Source organism: Drosophila virilis, chromosome 2 (assembly GCF_030788295.1).
Source record: "Drosophila virilis strain 15010-1051.87 chromosome 2, Dvir_AGI_RSII-ME, whole genome shotgun sequence".
Lineage (NCBI taxonomy): Eukaryota > Metazoa > Arthropoda > Insecta > Diptera > Drosophilidae > Drosophila > Drosophila virilis.
Genome location: NC_091544.1, coordinates 918,043 through 938,455, shown reverse-complemented (window position 1 = coordinate 938,455; position 20,413 = coordinate 918,043). Strand labels below are relative to the sequence as shown.

The window sequence follows — 20,413 nt, the reverse complement described above, 5'->3', positions numbered from 1 at the left end:
TGTGAGCTTTCATTTCAAAGCGTTAAAAATGGTTCGAGAATATTTTTACTTGAGAATATAGTTAATTGGAAATGCTCACATATTCAGTTAGACTTGTTCCATTATTTTCCAGCTCGAAAAATGCAAAGTTCTAGTCAGCTTAGAGTTCATGTTTACCAAGCAATTGCCGTGACCTGTCGCCTGTGACCCCAGAGAGACTTTGGTCAAGCCGGTTTCCCAGTTGTCACCAGGAGGACGGCAACGACATCGTTTTTTATTATTTTATTTTTTGTTGGTGGCCGCGGCTTATCGCAGCAAATAAACAACAGCACGCAACAACAACAGGAGAGTCAGGTCTGGCTGGAATTTTAAAAGGTTCAGCGCCAGAGTCGCTCAGTCCCTGCCCCTGCAACCATTAGGCGGCAGACCGAGGCGCAGTCCCGTCCAGTCCAGACACTGGGTCACATAGGCATCCTAGGAAGCCGCGAGTTTATGACTCAACTCGAGGCGAGCCGGCTTTGGCTTTGAATGAAATTGATGTCGCGTGCGTTGTCTGCAAAGACTCTATGATGAAGGTTAAAGATCGCCCTCAGACTTCGGCAATTAGGACCGGGTTCGACTCGGAGTCGTTGACTCTCAGGGTCTAAATTGATTTCACAGCGGGCCGCGAGGGGATGGGCAGGTAGCAGGCGGTTCGCTAAGTAGCCGCACAGGTGCCGGAAGCAAATATCGGAAATGGCTTGTTATCCGGCGGCCAGGTCTACGCCGTTTATTGTTAGCTAATTGCCCAGCCAGGACACACAGCGGGAGAAATTTAAGTGCAATTATCAATATATTCCATTTAACCATTTAACTATTTTCTTTTCTATTCCACAGCTGCCTTTCCCATCGCCCGGCGCATTGGACATCCCTACCAGAATCGCACGCCTCCGAAGCGAAAAAAGCCGCGCACCTCGTTCACACGCATCCAGGTGGCGGAACTGGAGAAGCGTTTCCACAAGCAAAAATATCTGGCCTCCGCGGAGCGTGCGGCGCTGGCTCGCGGCCTCAAGATGACCGATGCCCAGGTGAAGACGTGGTTCCAGAATCGACGCACCAAATGGAGGTGAGCACAACAAAAATCGATATGTAAAATGTGATGACAGCTGACACCTGTACCCGCCTCCTCGCCCTGATCCAGCCTTTTAAACTACAAAATGCACAAAAGGCTTTTGTCTAAAAAAGAGAAAAAGAAAAAAGAATAGAGCTCGTGGGGTAAAAGGTTTTTCCATTATGCATGAGCACATTAAATGAAAAAGCGCCCCCGCTTTCCGTTTAGGGGTTGGCCATCCATTGGGGGTGGATTCTCCTGGTTGCCGGCAAAGTCCTTTGCAACGCTTAGCCATAATAAGCAGAGGCTTTCACTAACCAGACGCTAATCACAACACCAAAATGGCTGTTATGAAAACATATTGTAATAAAGTAAATAGAATAGAAAGAATGTTTTAACAAATAGTTGCAGAGAGAGATTATGTAAACCCATTGGCATACGTTTCTTCTTTCCTTTGCCGCTTCCTCGTTTACGGAAATACATTCTCTCTTTGTTATCAAAGTTTCATAATATTTCCAGGGCTTGAATATGGAACACACAAGTATCTATGTAACAAATGGGATCAGAGTAACTCAAATAAATAGAAAAAAAATTGTACAATAATTATAATCAAAAAACACAACACATTTATTCAATTTATATTTATTAACCAGAATAATACTTAAATTGTACACTATCTAGACCTGCAGGCATATTTGCACCTAAATAACAGAAAAGTAGCATTTAAATGTTCATACATGTTTCTCATGTAAATAATTTACTTAACATATTTACTTGGTTTATCATTTTGATTTATGACCCATTTCCGAGTAGCCTAACACAGAACATTTGCCATGCAAACGAGTACTTTCAACTCGTTGCCTTATCAAGCGAATACTCACTCGCCCCTAATTTAATACATATGAGTAGAAACGCATACACTCGAAGAAAATGTCTGGAAATTTGTACCGTTTATACTCGCTAGAGACAGTTAACATTCCTTAAGCTGAGAACGAAGCTTTTTGTGTCAGAAATTTGTTGTGTTTCCAATATATATTTGTTATTTAGTTTATTTTACAAGCATTTTCCTTTAATAGAACAGTTCCAAATACAAATTATTTCTTTTTACCTACATTTGCGGCAGAAGTGCTATAGTTTTTCTCCGAGTGTATGTGTGTTGTCCTATAAACAAGTCACGCGCTTGTTTGTCTCGTAATTGTTAATGAGGCATCGATGCGTTCAGCGCGTTTGCGTGTCTCAAATTGTTTTCTATTTTATTACTAGCATTAGAATTATAACAAAATATACTTATATATATATATATATATATATATATATACATAGACCCTATGCAATTACCATTATAATAACGAGCAAAAGCAAAACTTTTCAAAACGTGGCAACGCCAGCGTCGCATGCACCAACAACAACAAGAACAACAACACTTTTGAGACGCGCTAATTGCCGCTTAGCAGGCCTCCAGAGCCCGACAATGCCAGAAGCCCCCCCCCCCCCCCCCTCTTCTACTTCTCCCTTTCCTCCTGGCTCTCACAGCTTATCAGCCATTTTGGACCTAGTTTAGCTCGTAAAAATTAATGATGTAAAACGCAATTTTGTTAACGGCAATGGCCACGGCTCGTTTGTGGCTAAGTGAAATGGCAACGGCATAATACAGGCACCATGATTACACACACACACACACAGAGCTGTGTGTGTATTTGTGTGTGTGCCTGATCACATAATTGCCTTAATGCAATGCTGCAAACTGTGCGCGCCAAAAGTAATTTGAATAATTAGCAGCGTTCAACATGGCGTATGAGTTATGTTCGCTTCGCCCAAAGATTACAAAATGTATTTTACAATAAATTCTGCTTTTCTTTATCAAAAAAAAAAAACTGTAACCCGTTTTACAACAAAGGCAATGCGCTTGACTCAGAGGCTTTTAAATGCCAACAACAACAACAATTAATAATTAACAACAACAACAACAACAACAATGTTCGACTGAGTTTGAGCAATTGAATGAAGTTTGTTGCCTGTCAATTTGACAATGTGTTTAGCGAAAAAGAAATAAACAGCAGAAGCAAAGGAAGAGAAGGAAGGAGAACGTGAACAAAGAAACAACAAGCAAGCACAGTTAATTGTTACCTGCTGAATATTGAATACCCTTCTTCAAAAAGTTTACGCATCAATTTCATAAAATTGGCATAGAATGTACATTTTATTAGTTGCAAAAATACTTATTAAATGTTTTTTTTTTAATACTTCTCTTATTTTCAGTTAGTTCAGAAGCCCTTTTTTCAAAAATGTTAAAATAGATGTTTTTATAAAAAGCTCTGTCCTCAAAATGTAGTGAACCGACCAACTCCGACGCATATTCGCAATGCCTGCAGCAAAAAGATACATATTTGAGACCCTATAAAGAGACAGAAAGGCAAATTTGATTAAACAAATATAGCTATTTATTCGGATCAAGAACATATAGTACATAGCCAATAGACTGACAGATGTCTACCACGAAGCGTGACAAAATTATAATACCCACTGCAAGGGTATAAAATAGCAACTGCGGGCAAAAGGCAAATGCCACACAGAACAACAGATAGATAGCGAGAAAAAGAGAGGGAGAGAGAGAGAGAGAGCAGGAGAGAGAGAGAGTGAGTGCCAAGCATGCTGTAAACTCTGTGATGCAAAAAAATGGCATGTCATTGCGCAGTGTCTGACAATGGGGCCAAACAAATGATGTTGTCTAACGGTTGTCTGCTTCGCCATGTCCTTACAAATACCGTACATCCAGTAAATGGGCGGAGAATATACGAATGTCGGAATGTCGGTTAAGTTCTTGAGATAAGTTTGTATTTTAATATGTTTTGGGTACAGAAACCAGATATTTTATTGATATATCTTTTCGAACCATGATGATTTTTATAAGAGAATTAAAAAAACTCTTGAGTTTGAACTATTTTGTCACTGGGCTAGTTTCTCAGTTTTCAACATATTCTATAGATTTTCACTTCATTTATCTGATTTATTCTTATAAATGTATATAAATTTTGTTTTTATAGATCTATATAAATATTTTGAATCTATTTTACTTAAGATCTACTTTACCGGAAACAAAAATGAAATGTAAATGTTCTTAAGCTTTTCCCAAGCCAAATTGATTTCATGTTTGGAATCAATAACTACAGGGTATCTACTGCCTCGCAAGCGCTCTCCTTTGCAGAATTTGCACGGCCAGCTACTAGATGTGTGTACATAATTTAATTAGCAACCGGCACATAAATCAAGCTGCCGTTAAACCCTTTTTAATTACACGGCCATGCATCAAAAAGCCAAGAATCCGGCGGATTGTTTGGGGGAGAATCTTGGCTTCGAGTACGAAAACTCACACGAAATTAATTGCGTGGCATATGGAAAAGTTTTTGCTGTTGCTGCTGAAAGCAGTCTAATTAAAAATTTACACACGCACACCCACACAGTGACAGATGAGTGTGTGTGTGTGCGTGTGTGTGTAAGTGTCCAAAAGAAGAAGAAGTTTGCTGGCAAACTTGAACCGCAAGGCAAATATCAATTTGGCAGAGAGCAAAGTTTTGTTTTGCGCCAGCGAAGAAAATCAAATGAAATTAATTACGGCAAAGAGCCTGTTGGCCATTTGGAAATTAACTTTTGGGCCACGTGTCCACGTGGCCAAAAGAAAATCTTTTGTCTTGGGCGGCAACTCCCACAGGACGCTAACCGGGCCCGATTAATGGCCCAGCTAAATTGTTATGTCTTGCCAGATAATTGCCAGAGGGCCTTTTTACTTTTTTTCCCTCAACTTTTGTTCTAATTTGTTGACATCGTTTGCGGGCGGATTTTAATTATCAGCTCCAAAGCAAAACGTTTGAACAGCTGCTAACAGTGCGACAATTGACTTGCCATTAAATTTGTGGCAGCATTAATCTAAGCCACGCCTCCCCTCCCACCTCTCTCCCCTCTCCTACCTTCCACACCTGCCGACACCTACGTAGCGATTTATGCCTCGAGCTTTAATAAACATTTTAGCCTAATGTCTGGCCATTATTTATCGTGTTTAACAACAAAAGCAACAACAACAACATTTTCATCGCTCTGACAAACAGTTAACATTTGTAAAGCGTTTCGTGCATTTTCCATTTTCCGCTGGAAAAACTCTCGTGCGCCTGAAGATAAATTACAATCGTGCCGCTTGTCTCTGCTTCGCACAGCTTAAATTAAGCCCGCACACACTCACACACGCACACACACTCACTCACACACATTTGTTTTTGGAGTTTTTAATCAATTTTCGTTGAATTTTTCATGCGGTAGCTGTTAAAAATGCTCGCAGATAAAGCATCCAAAATGCCAGAAAGTAAAAGTGAAATACTTCCCATACTATTATTCACTCGAACAAATGCCAGACAATGGAGTTACATTTCGAGTACAATAATTCAATTAATGTGGCTTGTACAATGGGGAGTTTTGAATTATTTTGTTTCCCAAACCAACGAAAAAATTTTTGGCAAAGTTCGTTGAATAAACAAGTTATAATTTTTATTAAATATTAATACTTTGTAATTTAAAAGACATGTTTTCATATCTAAGAATTTAACTATACTTTAAGTCAAATCTACGAATTTTAGACCAAAAGCAACAAATACATGTAATATGTAATTATTTTCCTTAATCGATATTTCTAATTCTTTAATCGATATTCATAATTTACAATACTTACCGATATTGACCTTGAAAGAAAATCGAAAACAACGTTGCAATATGTAAATATTAGCTTTATTTCACATGCTGCGATTCCATTAACAAATGTTAGCAAAATGTGGTTTCTTATGGGAAAACCAGCGGGCAATATTTTTCACATTAGAAAAACATTTAAGAAATGTGGATAGTGAATTAGGCTGTATAAGGAATTGTTAAACATAGCAAATATATGGGCTTGGGGAAAGGGCAATACAAGGAAGAAAAGGAAGAGGTCAATAAGGAAGAAAATGTATACAATATTAATTAACTTTTAAGGGGAATCGCAAAATTAGGTCTGAGAATGTTCTTTGACAAAATATAAATGTCTCTGTACAATTCGTATGCCAGTAAATAATTTTATATTTTCGTATAACACAAAAACAAGCCACAATTGGACTATGAAATTAATGAATTTTTAATCAGTTCGCATTTAAGTTACGAACTCGTAGTTTGAATGATGACATTGCTGATGAAAGCCGTAATGATAGCATATTTAACTAAAATACAATAATGACATGTGTGGGTCGCACACACACACACACACACACATACACACACCCACACACGAACACGCGCACACTAACGAGCCAAGTATTTGGGTTTGTAATTACGGGCCAAAAACTTTTTGCTAGACATCGTAGTAAGAACTTTATTAGATCATGAAATATTCAATATGGCGCGCGAAGGCGAAAACAACCCCACAGACAGAGATGCAATGCGTGTGTGTGTGTGTGTGTGTGTGTGTGGGACTGTGTGTGTGGGGGTGGCCACAATTAGAGCATAAATGCTGCGCAAACGCGAAAGATGAGGGCATGGGAAACGGAAAAGGAAGTGGGAAATGGGAACTGGGAACTGGAACTGAAACTGGAGCTGGAAAATGATCTGGGAAGAGGAAGAGAATTACAACTGCAGTAGCAAAGGGCAAAGTGCAAAGTGCAAAAGCCCGTGTTGCAATTGCAGCTGAATTATTTATGGCCAAATGTGAGCGAGTTATTGTTGTTGCTGCTCGGCTTAAATCCCATTTAAGCGCAACATTTAAAATGCAATTTTACCAGGCCAGGCCAGAATCGAAATTAATTTTCAATAAACAAAAGCGAAACAATGCCATAATTGCAGGGGTCTGGCGGGTTGACTGTTGGCAATCAGCATATTTGATTTGATTAGTTTTAAATGGTCTTAATAAGCCGCCCACATAATGACTTGATGAGCCTTCCCTCCCTCCAGCTCTTTATCTTTTGCTCTCTTGCTCTCTCTCTCTCTCTCTCTCTCTCTCTCTCTCTGGGCCAAATTGCTTTTCGATAATGAATATGCACATTAGCCGATGCCAAATTATAGATAAGCCTCATCAAATCGTATTATTCCCTGAACTATGACTAAAAACTGGTATCGTTTTTTTTATGTTGGAATAACTCTGCTAAATAATGTCCCATTTCGGAATGATTTAATAATTTTGGACTCCTACGGATTAGTTAATTCGATTGGCATTCAAAATATCACATTCTAAAATTTTGACCAAATTTGAAAAAATAGCGTACATTGAACTGAACATTTTATAAAGATCGGATTACAAGCACCGAAGTTAATCAGGAAATTTTTCTCCATTATGTTTGTGTTTTTGTGCATAGAAGAAATATAGAATGTGGCAGCTCAAAGCTGAGTCTCTCCCAGTCGAAACCGATAAAAGTACTCTTGCTTTTTATGCTCTATTAAATTTTAAAATTTTTAATCATGTGCAGCTTTTTAAACTAGTTTCTCTCTTTCTTTTTCTCTCCCCTTTACAGACGTCAGACGGCGGAGGAGCGCGAAGCCGAGCGACAGGCGGCCAATCGGCTGATGCTATCCCTGCAGGCGGAGGCCATTAGCAAGGGCTTTGCGCCGCCGGCGGCGCCTCTGAGCTCCCAATCCGGCGTGAATGGAGCCCCGCTGGCCGCGCTGCACGGACTGCAGCCCTGGGCGGAGGCGTCGCATGCAGCGGGCTGCTAATTGTCAAATAGTAGATCTATATATATATATATAAAGTATGTGTATAAGGTTTATTTGTGATACAGTTTGCTTTGTAAATAGAGTTGAGAAAAATGTGTGCGCTACAGTGAAAATCAATCAAGCACAAGTTGTAAATATCTAGCTTTACTCCCCATACTATAATATAATCTAAAATAATCACCTAGTTACTTAAGTACTCGATTTAGGTTTAAGTAGTGTCCCTTAGTTTGTAGCACAGTGTTTCCTTCATTTCAATTTAATCTCAAAATGTCAACTTTAAAGTATAAATATATATATATATATAAATATGGTATATAACATACAAAATTTTAATTATATGGCTTGTATTGTACGTTAGTTGTAAGTCGAATGGCATTGCATAGTATTATAAAACTAAATAGCTATTGAAAAATTTATAAACTAACAAAAAGCAAAGAAAACAAAGGAAAAATAAATACATTACAGAATCAAAGAACACAAACTGAATACCAGATCTGAAAATAAACAAAATTTAAATAAAAAAAAAAAAAACAAAAAAAAAATATAAAAAAAAATTAATGCGAAATAAAATACGAGTCCAGAATTGTATAATATTCCAAAATCGTACGTTATTTGGCCGATTTTGAAATGTTATGCCTTTTTGAATTCCTACGAATCTCTACTAATATTGGCAAAATTTAAAAATCGATAGCTTAAAAAAAGTTATTGATCAAAAAAACGATTCGTTTACTCAACCTTTTTTGAAGATTTTTCGGGTTTTCTCCGCCAAATAATGCCGTATTTTGGAACCATTTTAGACTCGTGCGGAAAAGTACTATGAGTTGGAATCAAAAAAATGAAATTCTTAATGTTGATCCGACGCGACCAAAGAGCAAGAGGATACATCACGTTTCTTCTCAAAATCGGTGTCGGTTCGAGTATCAAATCGGGGAAATATATGAATCAAAGGCAAAATAAATACATTACGGAATCAAAGAACACAAACTAAACATATGCCAAATAATTGAGTTCTAAGTGTAGTTGGGCTGATATGATTTATAGACAGTTTATAGACAGGTTATTATGCCCGGGCCATATGCTGCGAAGCCAACAACAATTAGGCGCTGCACAACCTGAACCTTGGATATACATATATCAATTATATCTAGCGGCCTTTCATTATAAATATATTACGTGTTTTTTATTGGCGCCGAAAGACAAAACAAACAAACAAACAGACGCCGCCTGGCCTGCCCAGACCTGGCCTGATCTGGCAGGTAGCTCTACCTTAGGCTTAGGGCTCGCTCCTTAAAGTGTTGGCCGCTGTCACATTAGCGTCGGGGACTTCAACTCCTACAAGTTGGCCTCCGGTGGTCCGGAAGTAATCCATTTTTTTTTCTTGTGTTCTTCAATCGGCAACAAGTTAAAAGACGGCGCCCCACAAAGTTGCAGACAAACTGCGTCCGTTTGTTGTTATTTTCTTTTATTGAAACTTCAGCAGAGAGACACCTTTTTAATTTGGTGGCTTTTGCCGCTGGACCTTCTGGAAATTCGCATAAATTGCGTTTAATTGGACAATTTTTGTTATATTCCTTTGTGGCCAGCGGCGGCTTGTAATGAGGATGAACTCCGTGTTTGCCGTCCATATTGCATGTGGCCAGTTCTTGGGGCTTGTCTCTAATTGGCTGCCCACTTTGTAGCATTTGTCCGGTTTGATTGATTATTGAGCCAAGCTGCGGACAGGCGCCCGGTCTTGGGGTAAAGCAGCAATCTATTTGTGTCCACTCAGTGGAGTGACAGGCGCCACAGTTCTGGGCTGAAAAGTTTGCTCTGCCGAAAATCAGCAAAAAGAAAACCAAATTGAAAGTGACCAGAGGGGGTTGCTGTCGACTGGATATGAAAAATACAAATGAACAGCCATGCGGTTGGTCAACAAGACAAGCCAGGACAGCGACGAAGGCGAAGGCGGAGAGGGTGGCGGGAGTGGAAGCCTCTTGGTCCGTCTGCCATGTCAATTTGGATTACGGCCAGAGATTGAAAGGGATTTAAGGCCAAGCCAAGCCAAGCGGGCAGCGTAGCAATTTTCAAATTAGTTTTTCAGCCTTTTTGAAGGCAACAATTTCTGGCTGCAATTTTCATATTAAAATGCACAACAATGGAGCAAGGCAAAGTCAAAGCTTGGGGGAATTGCTGACAATAATGCTCTAGACAAACTTTGACAGATACTCACAAAAGCAGTCACAATAGCCGTAGCAGTTGCAGTCACAGTAGACGGCGCACAGTGACAGCAAATAATTAGCGGCCATCATGGCGACATTTAAATTAAATATGACTAGCTATTTTGCTATTGTTCGCCCTTCTTCTTCTTGCTGTTGTTATTGTTTTTGTTATAGTTGGACTAACGGTGGCACGTCTAGCCTCTAATTATACTCGTCGCTGGTTGGCCTGTCAACCTGCCACATGGCAGTCATAAAAAAAATGCCATAAAGGAAACCATTTTTAACAACCCACCTGAAAACAACTAGTCGGTATGCAGTTAAAACATATGCGGCTAGCAGCTACCCTTAACTCGAAGAAGAGCACTTCCATTTTACATTTATTTTAAGGCTAATCGATCAGTGGCCTCAATACATCATGATTGATGTGTTCAATCACCTTAATTTCCTATCTTCTTCTATTTTAGTCATTTAATGTGATGCATACATCATGACTGATCATGATTGATATCCGTTAACAGCACTGAATTTTAATTTTGTAGCCTATCAAACCTATCAAGTACTTAAGGATTAATATACCAAGTTAAATATCTGCAGACACCAGCAATACATCATGATTGAAATCTGCAGATATCTTCATTTTCCATATTCCTCCTAGCCAGTCACCCAATGTACTAAATACATAACTGATCTTTGCATGCATTTCAATTTTGCATATTCAATTATATGTAGTCTATTAATGTGTTTAATACATCATGATGGATTTTCATTACCAATTTTTATTGATTTCTATTCCATTCTATTATATTCTAAGCATCGTTCATGCCTTCAATCACATCTATTTACCATTTACTTCTTTATAAAGTCATTCAATCTAATGAATATAGCAAGACTGATCTCCGCAAGCATTTTAATCTCATGATTGACATCTGTTGATTGATCAATATTAATTAGTTTCGTAGTCTGTAGATCTTACAACATGATTGAACGCATGACGTCGAACTATATGTCATTTATAGCATACTGAAATACATGACGAATATACCCCTTACTCTATTGTTGGGCCAGAGGGCCGTCATTAGCTGTCTGTGTGACTATAGGTATATTAAAATTAGTACACCCCAGCGCAAGCATAAATGGGTTTAAAAATGGAGTAAATGGAGTGGGAAGTGCGCTAAACATACCCCGATAGCGAGGGACGCCATTATGCCTGAACGGGACACAGTTACAGTTTTTTTTCGGGTGCTTGTCCGGATACGGATCTACCACCAACCGTTGGGATCCGGTGCGACGGCGACAAACAACAGTTCACTTCTAATGACCACCGAGCGCCGTTCTCCAAATTAATCATTAGGCTTGTCATTAGTTGAATGTGCTTAAACTTTATTGCGTATTTTTTTTGTGTTGTCTTTGTTTTTGTTTACTCTTTCAATTTGTTTTTTTATTCGTGTTTCTGTATGGCATATGCTAAAAGCTCATGAAGTGTTGTTTGCCGGGTGTGGACAATCGACAATCGACTGGCTAAATGATTCTGAAAAACTCGCCCAAGCACACGTGCAATTTGCCAGATAAGTCCAACAACAAAATACCCAAGAGCATATAAATTATCTACAACAAGCACAAAATTGTTAAATACCTTGTGCAAGTTCTTAGCTGTCGCTTGCAAATGCCAGTAATTAAATTTGGATTTCATTATTATAATTATTCAATAGAATGAAGCGAATACGACAATAATACACAAGTGGATTCGAGCCAGCGTCCTCTTTGCTGAGTTATCTACTAAGAAATGAGTCTTAAAATATTAATTACTATTATTCATTAATAATATTTGTATAATGATATAAATATTTCAAGAGTTATTAGACCCTTCAAATAATAGACAGATATATTATTGTGATATCATTATTATTATCAAAACAAATTCTTAATATTATTATAACTGAATAATATGCATTAATACGACATTAAAACTGATTGAGGGACTATTCAAAGCAATAGAAATAGAAAATGAAAGAAATAGGGAAAAATAAGGATTCCATCAGGATTTTGAGTGAGGCGAAGTAGAAAATTCGTGTTTCACACTTTCCATGCAATTCGACATGAAAATTTAATCAAGTTGTTTTCAATTGAGTGCAAAATCACATCAGCAGCATAAAAAGTTGAAAGCCGGAGAGTGGAAAGTGTAAAGTGCCAGGTACAGGGCTCACTCCCAAGCAACGGACAGACAGACAGACAGACTCAATGTGAATTGAGTGGTCAGCCTTGAAGCGGGGGTTGCTTTTGCCCAACCTCCAACCCCCTCCCCAGAAATGTCAACAGCCAGCAGCATTTGGACCCGGGGTCAGAAACACACGTAGCATTACGATTCCGGGTATTTATTGCCAAGCACACAAATTTATAACCAGACTTTGACGAGCTTCGAGCTATCAAAGGCAACAAAAATAACATTTCAATTTTATTGCCTTGCCTCGGTTCAAGTCAAAAAAAAAAAAAAAAACAAAAACAAGAAAACAGCTCATCAAATATTAAAAAACCTGGAAAATTTATGCCGTATTCCATTAGAGTTATGGCGTGAAAATAGCCTCGGAAATTTGTTAAACGAAAATCAATGCCACAATTAAAAAAAAAAAAAAACAAATAATAAGAACATGAGGTATGCATGGAGGAGCGCCAGCTAATCAAACTACATTGCAAGATTGTTGAGGCAAATCTCAAAAGTCTATTTAAGGCGGAAGGCCTGTTCAAATATTTAGGCCAAGCTGGCAAATTGTGCTAGATTTGCCAGTTATAAAAGCGAGACTTTCATTTCATTTGCGCTTAAACTGCTTAGGCCTCCTGCTAATACCCGTAAATGTCTGACATAGGTAGGTTGCAGCTGTGTAAATGTGTGTAACAAACAAAAACCCATTTTCCAAAAATCGATAATTATCGATTTGAAGCCACAGTTTTTCACCTTTTTATAGAGGACTTCACATTCAGCACATTTGTTCTCGTACGGTATAAACAAATGATTAGTTTTTAGAACGCCTCTCTTCACTCTTCTCAAATGTGTGGTTTACAGGGTATCTCCCAGCCGAAAGCTGTCGACTTTCATTTCGTTTGCTTTTCTCGGTCTGATTGTGCTCATTCCCAATTGTCCATTTCATGGACACGCAGCATTTGCATTTTTTATTTGAAACAACAGAATTGACCTTTTTGCTGGCCCCTTGTCCGGACTCCGGACTCCGGACTCTGTAAGTGGCCTTCGGGGCAAATTTTGATTTCTGCGTAATTTTTCTTGAGCCAAGTCAAAATTCGGTGCTGGGCCATAAATAATGCACAGCGTGCCAGCAATTGCCTCAATCACATTGAGGCCAAAATGTTCACGCATTTCCCAACAACAAATAAAGAAGAAGAAAAGGGCAGCAACACGGAAATTGAAATGAAAAGAAACTCATTTAGATATCCGGGAATTACGTTTGCCGGCCAAACTTTTCCCAAATGCATATTAAAATACGCAAGTCCCACAGATTTTATTTTTTTTATTTATTTTTTTTGTTGTCCCGTTTGCTGGCCAAATAAATGGCGTACTGTAAAAATAAACGACAAACGAATGGGCCAAACAATAAAAAACCAAGTCAGGCGGGAGTGCTCGCTGTGAGATATCCTGTAGACAACATTTGCATGCTTCCCACTTTAAGAAATTCGTTCTTGAATAACTCAGTTGCTTATGGACCGATCCTTATGAAATTTTCAGTGCATAACTAAGACATTCGAATGTGTGTAAATATTAAAGCCTTAAGCCTTAAGCGTTATGTATAATTTACGATTTCTTGTTATTTAGAGATATGCCCACAAAACTGGAGGTTGATATCTTGAAAATAACTGTGTTAGACTAGATCGAATCGGCTGTTGCTTCTGATCACGAGCTTATATTTGTGTGTTCTGCCTATTACAAACATGTACACAAAATAAACGTACCCTTTTTAGGCACTTTCCGTGCGTGCAGGGTATAGAAAGAAGCCCACGACTTACGACATTTGAGAAACGAACGTGAAAACGGGCCTTAATACGGCCGGAGCGCAGCAGGAGCAGGAGCTTGGCATGGGGCATTGGCCATGTCATGTTCATGTTGACTAATGTTTAACGAGCGCAACTTGTCCTTGTTGATGTTGTTTATGAACCTGCCACAGCAGCCCGCACCCCGCACGTGGTCTCTCTATTTAAATCCCTGCGGTACCCGGCGTTCGGATCGCGGCGAGAATTGACGCGCGTGCCTTCGACTCACGGGCTTTTTGGCAGCATTTCAAATTGATGAAGTTGCGCCGGAATAATGCCAAGGGCTGGTGGGTGGGGTCGGGGTGGGCTACGCTGGGCTTGTCGGGCCACCCCTCAGCTAGTGTCAATTGTGTAATTGCCGAATGTTGTTTTCAAATATTTAATTGAAAGGGTGTTTTACGCATTATCCTTGCTGTTGTTCCTGTTGTTGTCGTTGACTGAAGGACTCGCCATTTCGTGGTTACACGCGTATCCTGTTACAAATCCTGGGCGAATATTGTTTTGCTTGCTGTTTAATATAATTGTTATCCGCTTGTCGCCTGTTTTGGCCGCTGTTCCTCGTAGGGGGTGAGCACTGTTTGCCCTTTGGCAAGTGTTGAGATTTTCTCAGCACTTGATTTCAGATAAGAAGAGTTATAGCAGATGCTAGAAATAGACAAGCACCCAAATACCCTGGGAAAGTTGCGAGAATTTTAACCATAATAAATATATCCTGAGAAAAACATTTTTCTTTGATATTAGCTTTATTAAGATATTTTTTTCTTTGTTAAGTTATCTTCAAGTATTTCACTTCCAACTCGACTTCCACACTTTGTTTGTGAAATAATATTAATCTGTGTCTAATGGAGAATCTGCATACAAAGTTTCATGCATCCATCTCATATACTTATCGAGCTATGCTCAAAATGCTCTGTCTCAAAATCGATATATATCGATATTGTGGTAAAGGAATAAATGTCGAATAAGAAAATGGTAAGATAGATCTGCGTATGCTGTAAAGGAATATATACCTTATATATATATTTAATAATATAATATATATATTTAATATATTTGCAGGTTCCCAATTGGACAGGGAGACAAGCCTGGCTAAATCGCTTCCGTTCATGGCCAAAATGAAAGACTGATCAAAAATTCCTTTCAATTTGACCAGCCAATTGCAGGTGTTGCAAGCAATTTGATATCCTTGTCAGGGCAGCCGCAGGACAACGGCTCCAAAGGACATCGCTCAACTGGTGACCGCTTGAAAGGGCGTTAAAAGCAGCTTTCAATACAATTTACGCAGTCGGACAGAGCACCTACAAGGACAGGCCCGGTCCACCTACATGCCACCAGGACTCAATACACAGGATGACACTCAACAATCGACAAGTCGATGACGACAGGCGCAGGAGCCGCAGAGCCTGGGAAAGCACCAGTGGCAATTGCAATTGCATTTTAATGCAATTACAATTCGAGCCGTGCCCTCCGCCCCCGCCCTTTGGTTGCCACTTGACACCCCCGGAGGCCCACTTGACATTGACAATAAACAGTGCTCTGCATTGTTGAAATATGTCCTGCGTCCTTAATTTCACTTTTATTCCAGCCAGCCACGGCAAAACAGCACTCGCTTCAGCCCCAGCGCAGATTAAAAGATATAAATTCATATTCCCAAAGCAGCCAGGGCGGCGGTGCGTGCCCGTCCGTGTCCAAGTCCTGGCGCACACGGACGCACACACCCTCCTCCCCGAGGATCGATTAGCTTGTTAGGAATTCAATTGTGAAAACTGCGTTTCGCTCTTTTTGCATTTTTCCGTGCCGACTGTGACCATGTCGTATATCTTTTTTATGAAGGGATTGCGTGAATGATGAGCCCGCCCAGCTTTATGGCAGGCCGTTTGATTTGATATCTATCTCCCAAAACAGGTGCAGCCGGCGCACAGTTCGAACCCGCGTCCAACTAGCGCTCAAACCACTTTAAGTAATTAACTGCAAGATGCTGAGAGGACGCTGCTCGGCTTTGCCCGGCTGCTCGGCTTCAACCCCAGCCAAATTAAATGTCTGCTGTTTCTCATCTCAACTGAACCCAGGGCACAGGACTCACTCCGGCAGACGGCGGACGGCTTCGAAGCGTGCCTCGACAAGATTTTCGCATTGAAGTGCACACAACAATTCTCATAAATGCGCAATCATCAATTATATATCTTTCATCCCACAAATAATTTGATTCCCGCTTTTATTTTAAGAATATGGAATAAACACATAAAAACATAGGAGTATAAACTCTGCGAACTGAAAAACGGAGCTCTATTTTCATTATTAAAACGTTTTATTACTACGAAAATCAAGAAAATCTCCATTGATAAATTAATACTCATTTTAAGAGTTTGCATACAATTTATTAGAATTGTATTTGAATATAACAATGTCGATCTAAGTTTTTGAAATTTTATAGCTTAAATATTTCATTCCTTAATTGACAAATTAAGAAAATCCCCATTTCCTAAGAAATAAGTAATTAATGAATTCGTATACTCAAATTAGGCATAAAATGTTCCCAATTTAGATCAAATTCGTTAATATTTTATTGGAATACAACAATTTCGTCGTCAGTTTTAAAAATATAAGTATAAAGACTTTTCTTTCCTTGGTTTAAAAATAAAGAAAAAGTTAATTGATATAGAAATAAAATAATAATCATTAAAAGAATTTGCATTCTCAAACTAAGCATAAAATGTTTTCTTAAAACTGTATTTGAATGTCAAAATTTCTTGCTCAGTTTTTAAAGTTTATATTTAAATCAATGAGAACGAAATTGTTCATGTTTTCTCTGAGTGTCCTATAATGTCTATTAACGGCAATTTCCGAAATGGTTCATTTTTTCTCTGAGTTTACAAAGAAATGTCTGTTTGGCAATCTTCGTAAACTCCCGCTTTAGCATACCATTCTATCGATTTCTTAACCCGTTTCGATTTAATGCCCATCATAATCATTTGACTCCTTTTCCCCCAAAAAGCTGGCCTACATCTGTGCTCAAGTGCTTTTTTGATTGATGATAAGACTTGAGATTAGCACGTTGGCCTCAAGCATTATTATTTATTTAGAATTGACTCGTAAACTGTTCAATTCACTTGGCTTGTTAACGGTTGGTGATCAACCAACACTTAGTACTTTACTCCTAGTAGAGCATGTGCTGGAAGTTCTTTAGTTGAAGCTATAAATTCTACTTTTATTTGCTGAACTAGTTCAGTTCATTTTTGAGTTGCGAACTAGTTCACTTGTTCATCTTGTAGCTCATCCCTTCAGTTAACCACAAGCAATAAATTAATCTAAACGTTCATCCTGCCTTTTTCATAACCAGCTGATATATGGAAAAAATAAAAAACCGAACTGTAAGTTTTATATATTTATGTTTATTATGCATATATTTATATTTACATAGATAAAGACCTTGATTATCACACTATATAGATGCTTAAATATTTGTATACATAAAGATATTTAAAAATACAAGCAGTTTTCTTAGTAAGTAACTTAAAAAGTTCATTTAAACGATTTGTTTACTTTATCCTAAATTACTGTTGTTGTACGGTGTTTATTTGTAGCGGTTATGTTCAAACCAACTTTCGGAGTGAAGCAAAGTTGCATAAAACGTTATACAGATACCCTGCAGATGGCGCTACGTACGTTTAAGCACAAACATAAACCAATTTAACCAAGGCATCAACCTAGTTTTAGGTCTTTGCGGTTATTTGTAGCAATATGTCTCAAACAGCTGGTTGGTGCACGCCAGCTGCAGACGGTGCCACGTACGTTTCAGCAGGAACATAAACCAATTTAACTGAGGCAGCAACCAGTACTTATACTGATTCACTTACTTTTTATAGAAATTAATAGATGGCGCCACTATTGTATAAGTAACTTATATACTTCAAATTATATTAATAATAATATAAATAATAATTTCTTCAGATTTTCCATTTTCTTTTTTATTAACATTAAAACTTGAACGATATTAGGTATAATACCTAAATAAATACATTTTCATTTTGCCAATATCAATTAGTTTCTTCTTCTCCTTTTTTTTAATATTTTTGTAGCATTTCTTGCTAATAACAGTTATTATTAATTAAATCAAATTTTACTTATATTCTTGTCCGCCTTTAATGCTTGCCATAATCGTTGGGCTCCACCGCATCGGGGCCCGGCGCATTTAAGGCCTCGAACAGCTCGTTTGATTGACGATGATTGACGTTCGGGTACAAACTGTTTTCAATATTGTTGTTACCGGAGCCGGGTCTCGAATGAATATTAATGCTGCGCACGTCCGTTTCCGGGTCGGGCCTGCTCGCACTGTAGGCTAATCCGTTGGCAAAGGACCGATGCAGCAGGGCGTTGCCCACAAAGTGCTGCAGTTGCAACAGGCAGCTGTAGAAGAAGAAGAAAAAGAAGAGGAGGAGGTGTATTTCATGCTAAACAGAGACTAATTAAGCGCTTACCGTTCCAGTTTAATATCGGTGGGCCTATCCTGAATATCGTAAATGTCCAATAGGCCCAGATTGTGGCCATTGGTCACCAGAGCTGCGGGCGGTGCCCGTTTTCCATTGGTCCAGCCGCGAGAATACTGAAATGTCTGCCCCATGCAAGCCATGGACAGGGTGAACAGGAACAGGGGCAGCAGCAAGAGACGCAGCATGATTAGATAGCAGATTCTAAAGAAGAGATATAATTAATTAAGAGAGAATACACTCAGAGACAAATGGAGACTCTAAGGAAGAAATATGTCTATACATATAAATATAAATACATATTGTTATATTGCTATTACTTTCTTTAAAATACTCTCAAATTAAGTGTAAATAATACTTAATTTAAAAAGAGTTAAGCACAAATTTGGAAAAACGAAAGTTCTTAAAAATAATTCCAACATTTCTTAAATTGAATACTAAATTTAAAAATTCGGACTTAAAAAATTGATGGAAACTTGAGTAAACTTTTTGTTTTCAACGAATGTAAACTTTTCTGAGCCTTATTCTGTAAGTATACTTATGGAGCTTTTTAGGTCTTTATTTTATTTAGTTTATTAATTTTCACACTTGCCAAGAATCCAAAATTATTTCGGCCAAACCACACACAAGCAGGCTGAAGCAACGTCTGAGCCTTTATTGCTGCTGACAGCCGCTTTTATAACCAAAGGAGCAAACTGCAATTTCGCTAAAATCCCACGGCCATAAACATGGCTCCAAAAAAGGGGTGAATAGATATGGATAAGGGGGTGCCGAGTGCGGGGTGTGGCAACAAGTGCTTTTCCTGGCAAGATGCCCTCCAGGCGCCGCACACATGCAGATTAACTGAGATTATTAGTTGGCAATTGTTTTCATGCGTGGCCAAGATGGCATTTAGTACCCACGTGCCACGCCCACCACTCCGGCTGGCTGATCAAATTGAATGCATTTGCTGATTGGAAAATTGCCACTTGCTCCAGAGTCCTGCGCCAGGACTCTGTCGGAAAACAGAGCACAACAGCAACAGTGAAAGGGTTAGGGCATCTGTTCGGATACCCTGTACGCATTGCAAATGGCCAAATCGAGATTTAATGTTTCTGTGCAAATGTATGTAACAGGCAGAAGACGATTTATATTTTCCTGATCAGAATCCGGCGCGTCGCTCAGCATGGTCATATCCACATGTCCATGGTGGCACAGGGTAACTGCTAGTCGGGCACTAGACTGGTGCACGCTTTCTTGTTGTTTTTATTGAAATTTCCGTCCTTATACTTCCAGTGCCCAGGAGGCAAGCACGTGGCCTTAAGCTCATCTCTGATAGAAATAAAGCATTAAATCCTGCGACTGACTTATATTTAGAATCAGATCTAAACTTGGCGCTTGCAGAAGTATATAACAAGTATAAAGCTATAGTCGGGAGCTCCCGACTAGGGGATACCCTGAACCCTCTACTTGCAACATCAAATGCATATATTCTATTTGAGAAGCTATATGTCAAGTTCGGTGATTCTGGCTCTTATTATTTACCAAAATTGCCCAAAAAACAGGATATCGATATCGATTTTTATCGATTGCTTGGAAACGGAGTAAGTTATCGATTATCGGAAACAAACTAGGAGCGCAGCCACTAGGAGCACCTATATCTAAAATTTCAAGTCTCTAGCTCTTATAGGTTTTGAGATCCTTGCGTTTATACATACGGACAGACAGACAGACGGACGGACGGATGGACGGACGGACGGATGGACGGACAGACGGACAGAAGGACAGACGGACTAGATCGACTCGGCTATTAATGCTGATCAAGAATATATATACTTTATGGGGTCGGAGATGCTTCCTTCTGCCTGTTACATACATTTGCACTTTGCACAGATACAATATACCCTTTTTACCCATTTTCAATG

The 20,413-nt window shown here is 38.9% G+C and overlaps 2 protein-coding genes across 3 annotated transcripts in view; one reads left to right on the top strand and one right to left on the bottom strand.

The window, feature by feature from the left end:
- The window catches only part of C15 (homeobox protein C15), a 126,998-nt gene extending 118,715 nt beyond the window's left edge, over positions 1–8,283 (top strand). For both annotated transcript variants that reach the window (XM_070207101.1, XM_032439159.2), the window contains 2 exons: positions 856–1,084; positions 7,588–8,283. In XM_070207101.1, the coding sequence (XP_070063202.1) occupies positions 856–1,084; positions 7,588–7,789 (431 nt within the window). In that variant the 3' untranslated portion in view covers positions 7,790–8,283. The remainder of the gene's footprint in view (positions 1–855; positions 1,085–7,587) is intronic.
- A 9,725-nt stretch (positions 8,284–18,008) lies between these two features.
- Crz (Corazonin) lies at positions 18,009–19,153 on the bottom strand. The gene is made up of 3 exons (XM_002058402.4): positions 19,102–19,153; positions 18,501–18,713; positions 18,009–18,429 (listed from the first exon to the last, which is right to left on the bottom strand). Exons 2-3 carry the CDS (start codon positions 18,695–18,697, stop codon positions 18,165–18,167), a joined length of 462 nt encoding a protein of 153 aa, XP_002058438.1. The 5' UTR covers positions 18,698–18,713; positions 19,102–19,153; the 3' UTR covers positions 18,009–18,164.
- Between the last annotated feature and the right edge of the window lie 1,260 nt (positions 19,154–20,413).

Bases quoted from the DNA above. Each gene is read 5' to 3' on its own strand.
- Crz (XM_002058402.4), bottom strand. From the start codon at position 18,697: ATGCTGCGTCTCTTGCTGCTGCCCCTGTTCCTGTTCACCCTGTCCATG. The intron at 18,430-18,500 runs GTAAGCGCTTAA...CTTCTTCTACAG, and splicing joins ACCGATATTAAACTGGAACG to CTGCCTGTTGCAACTGCAGC.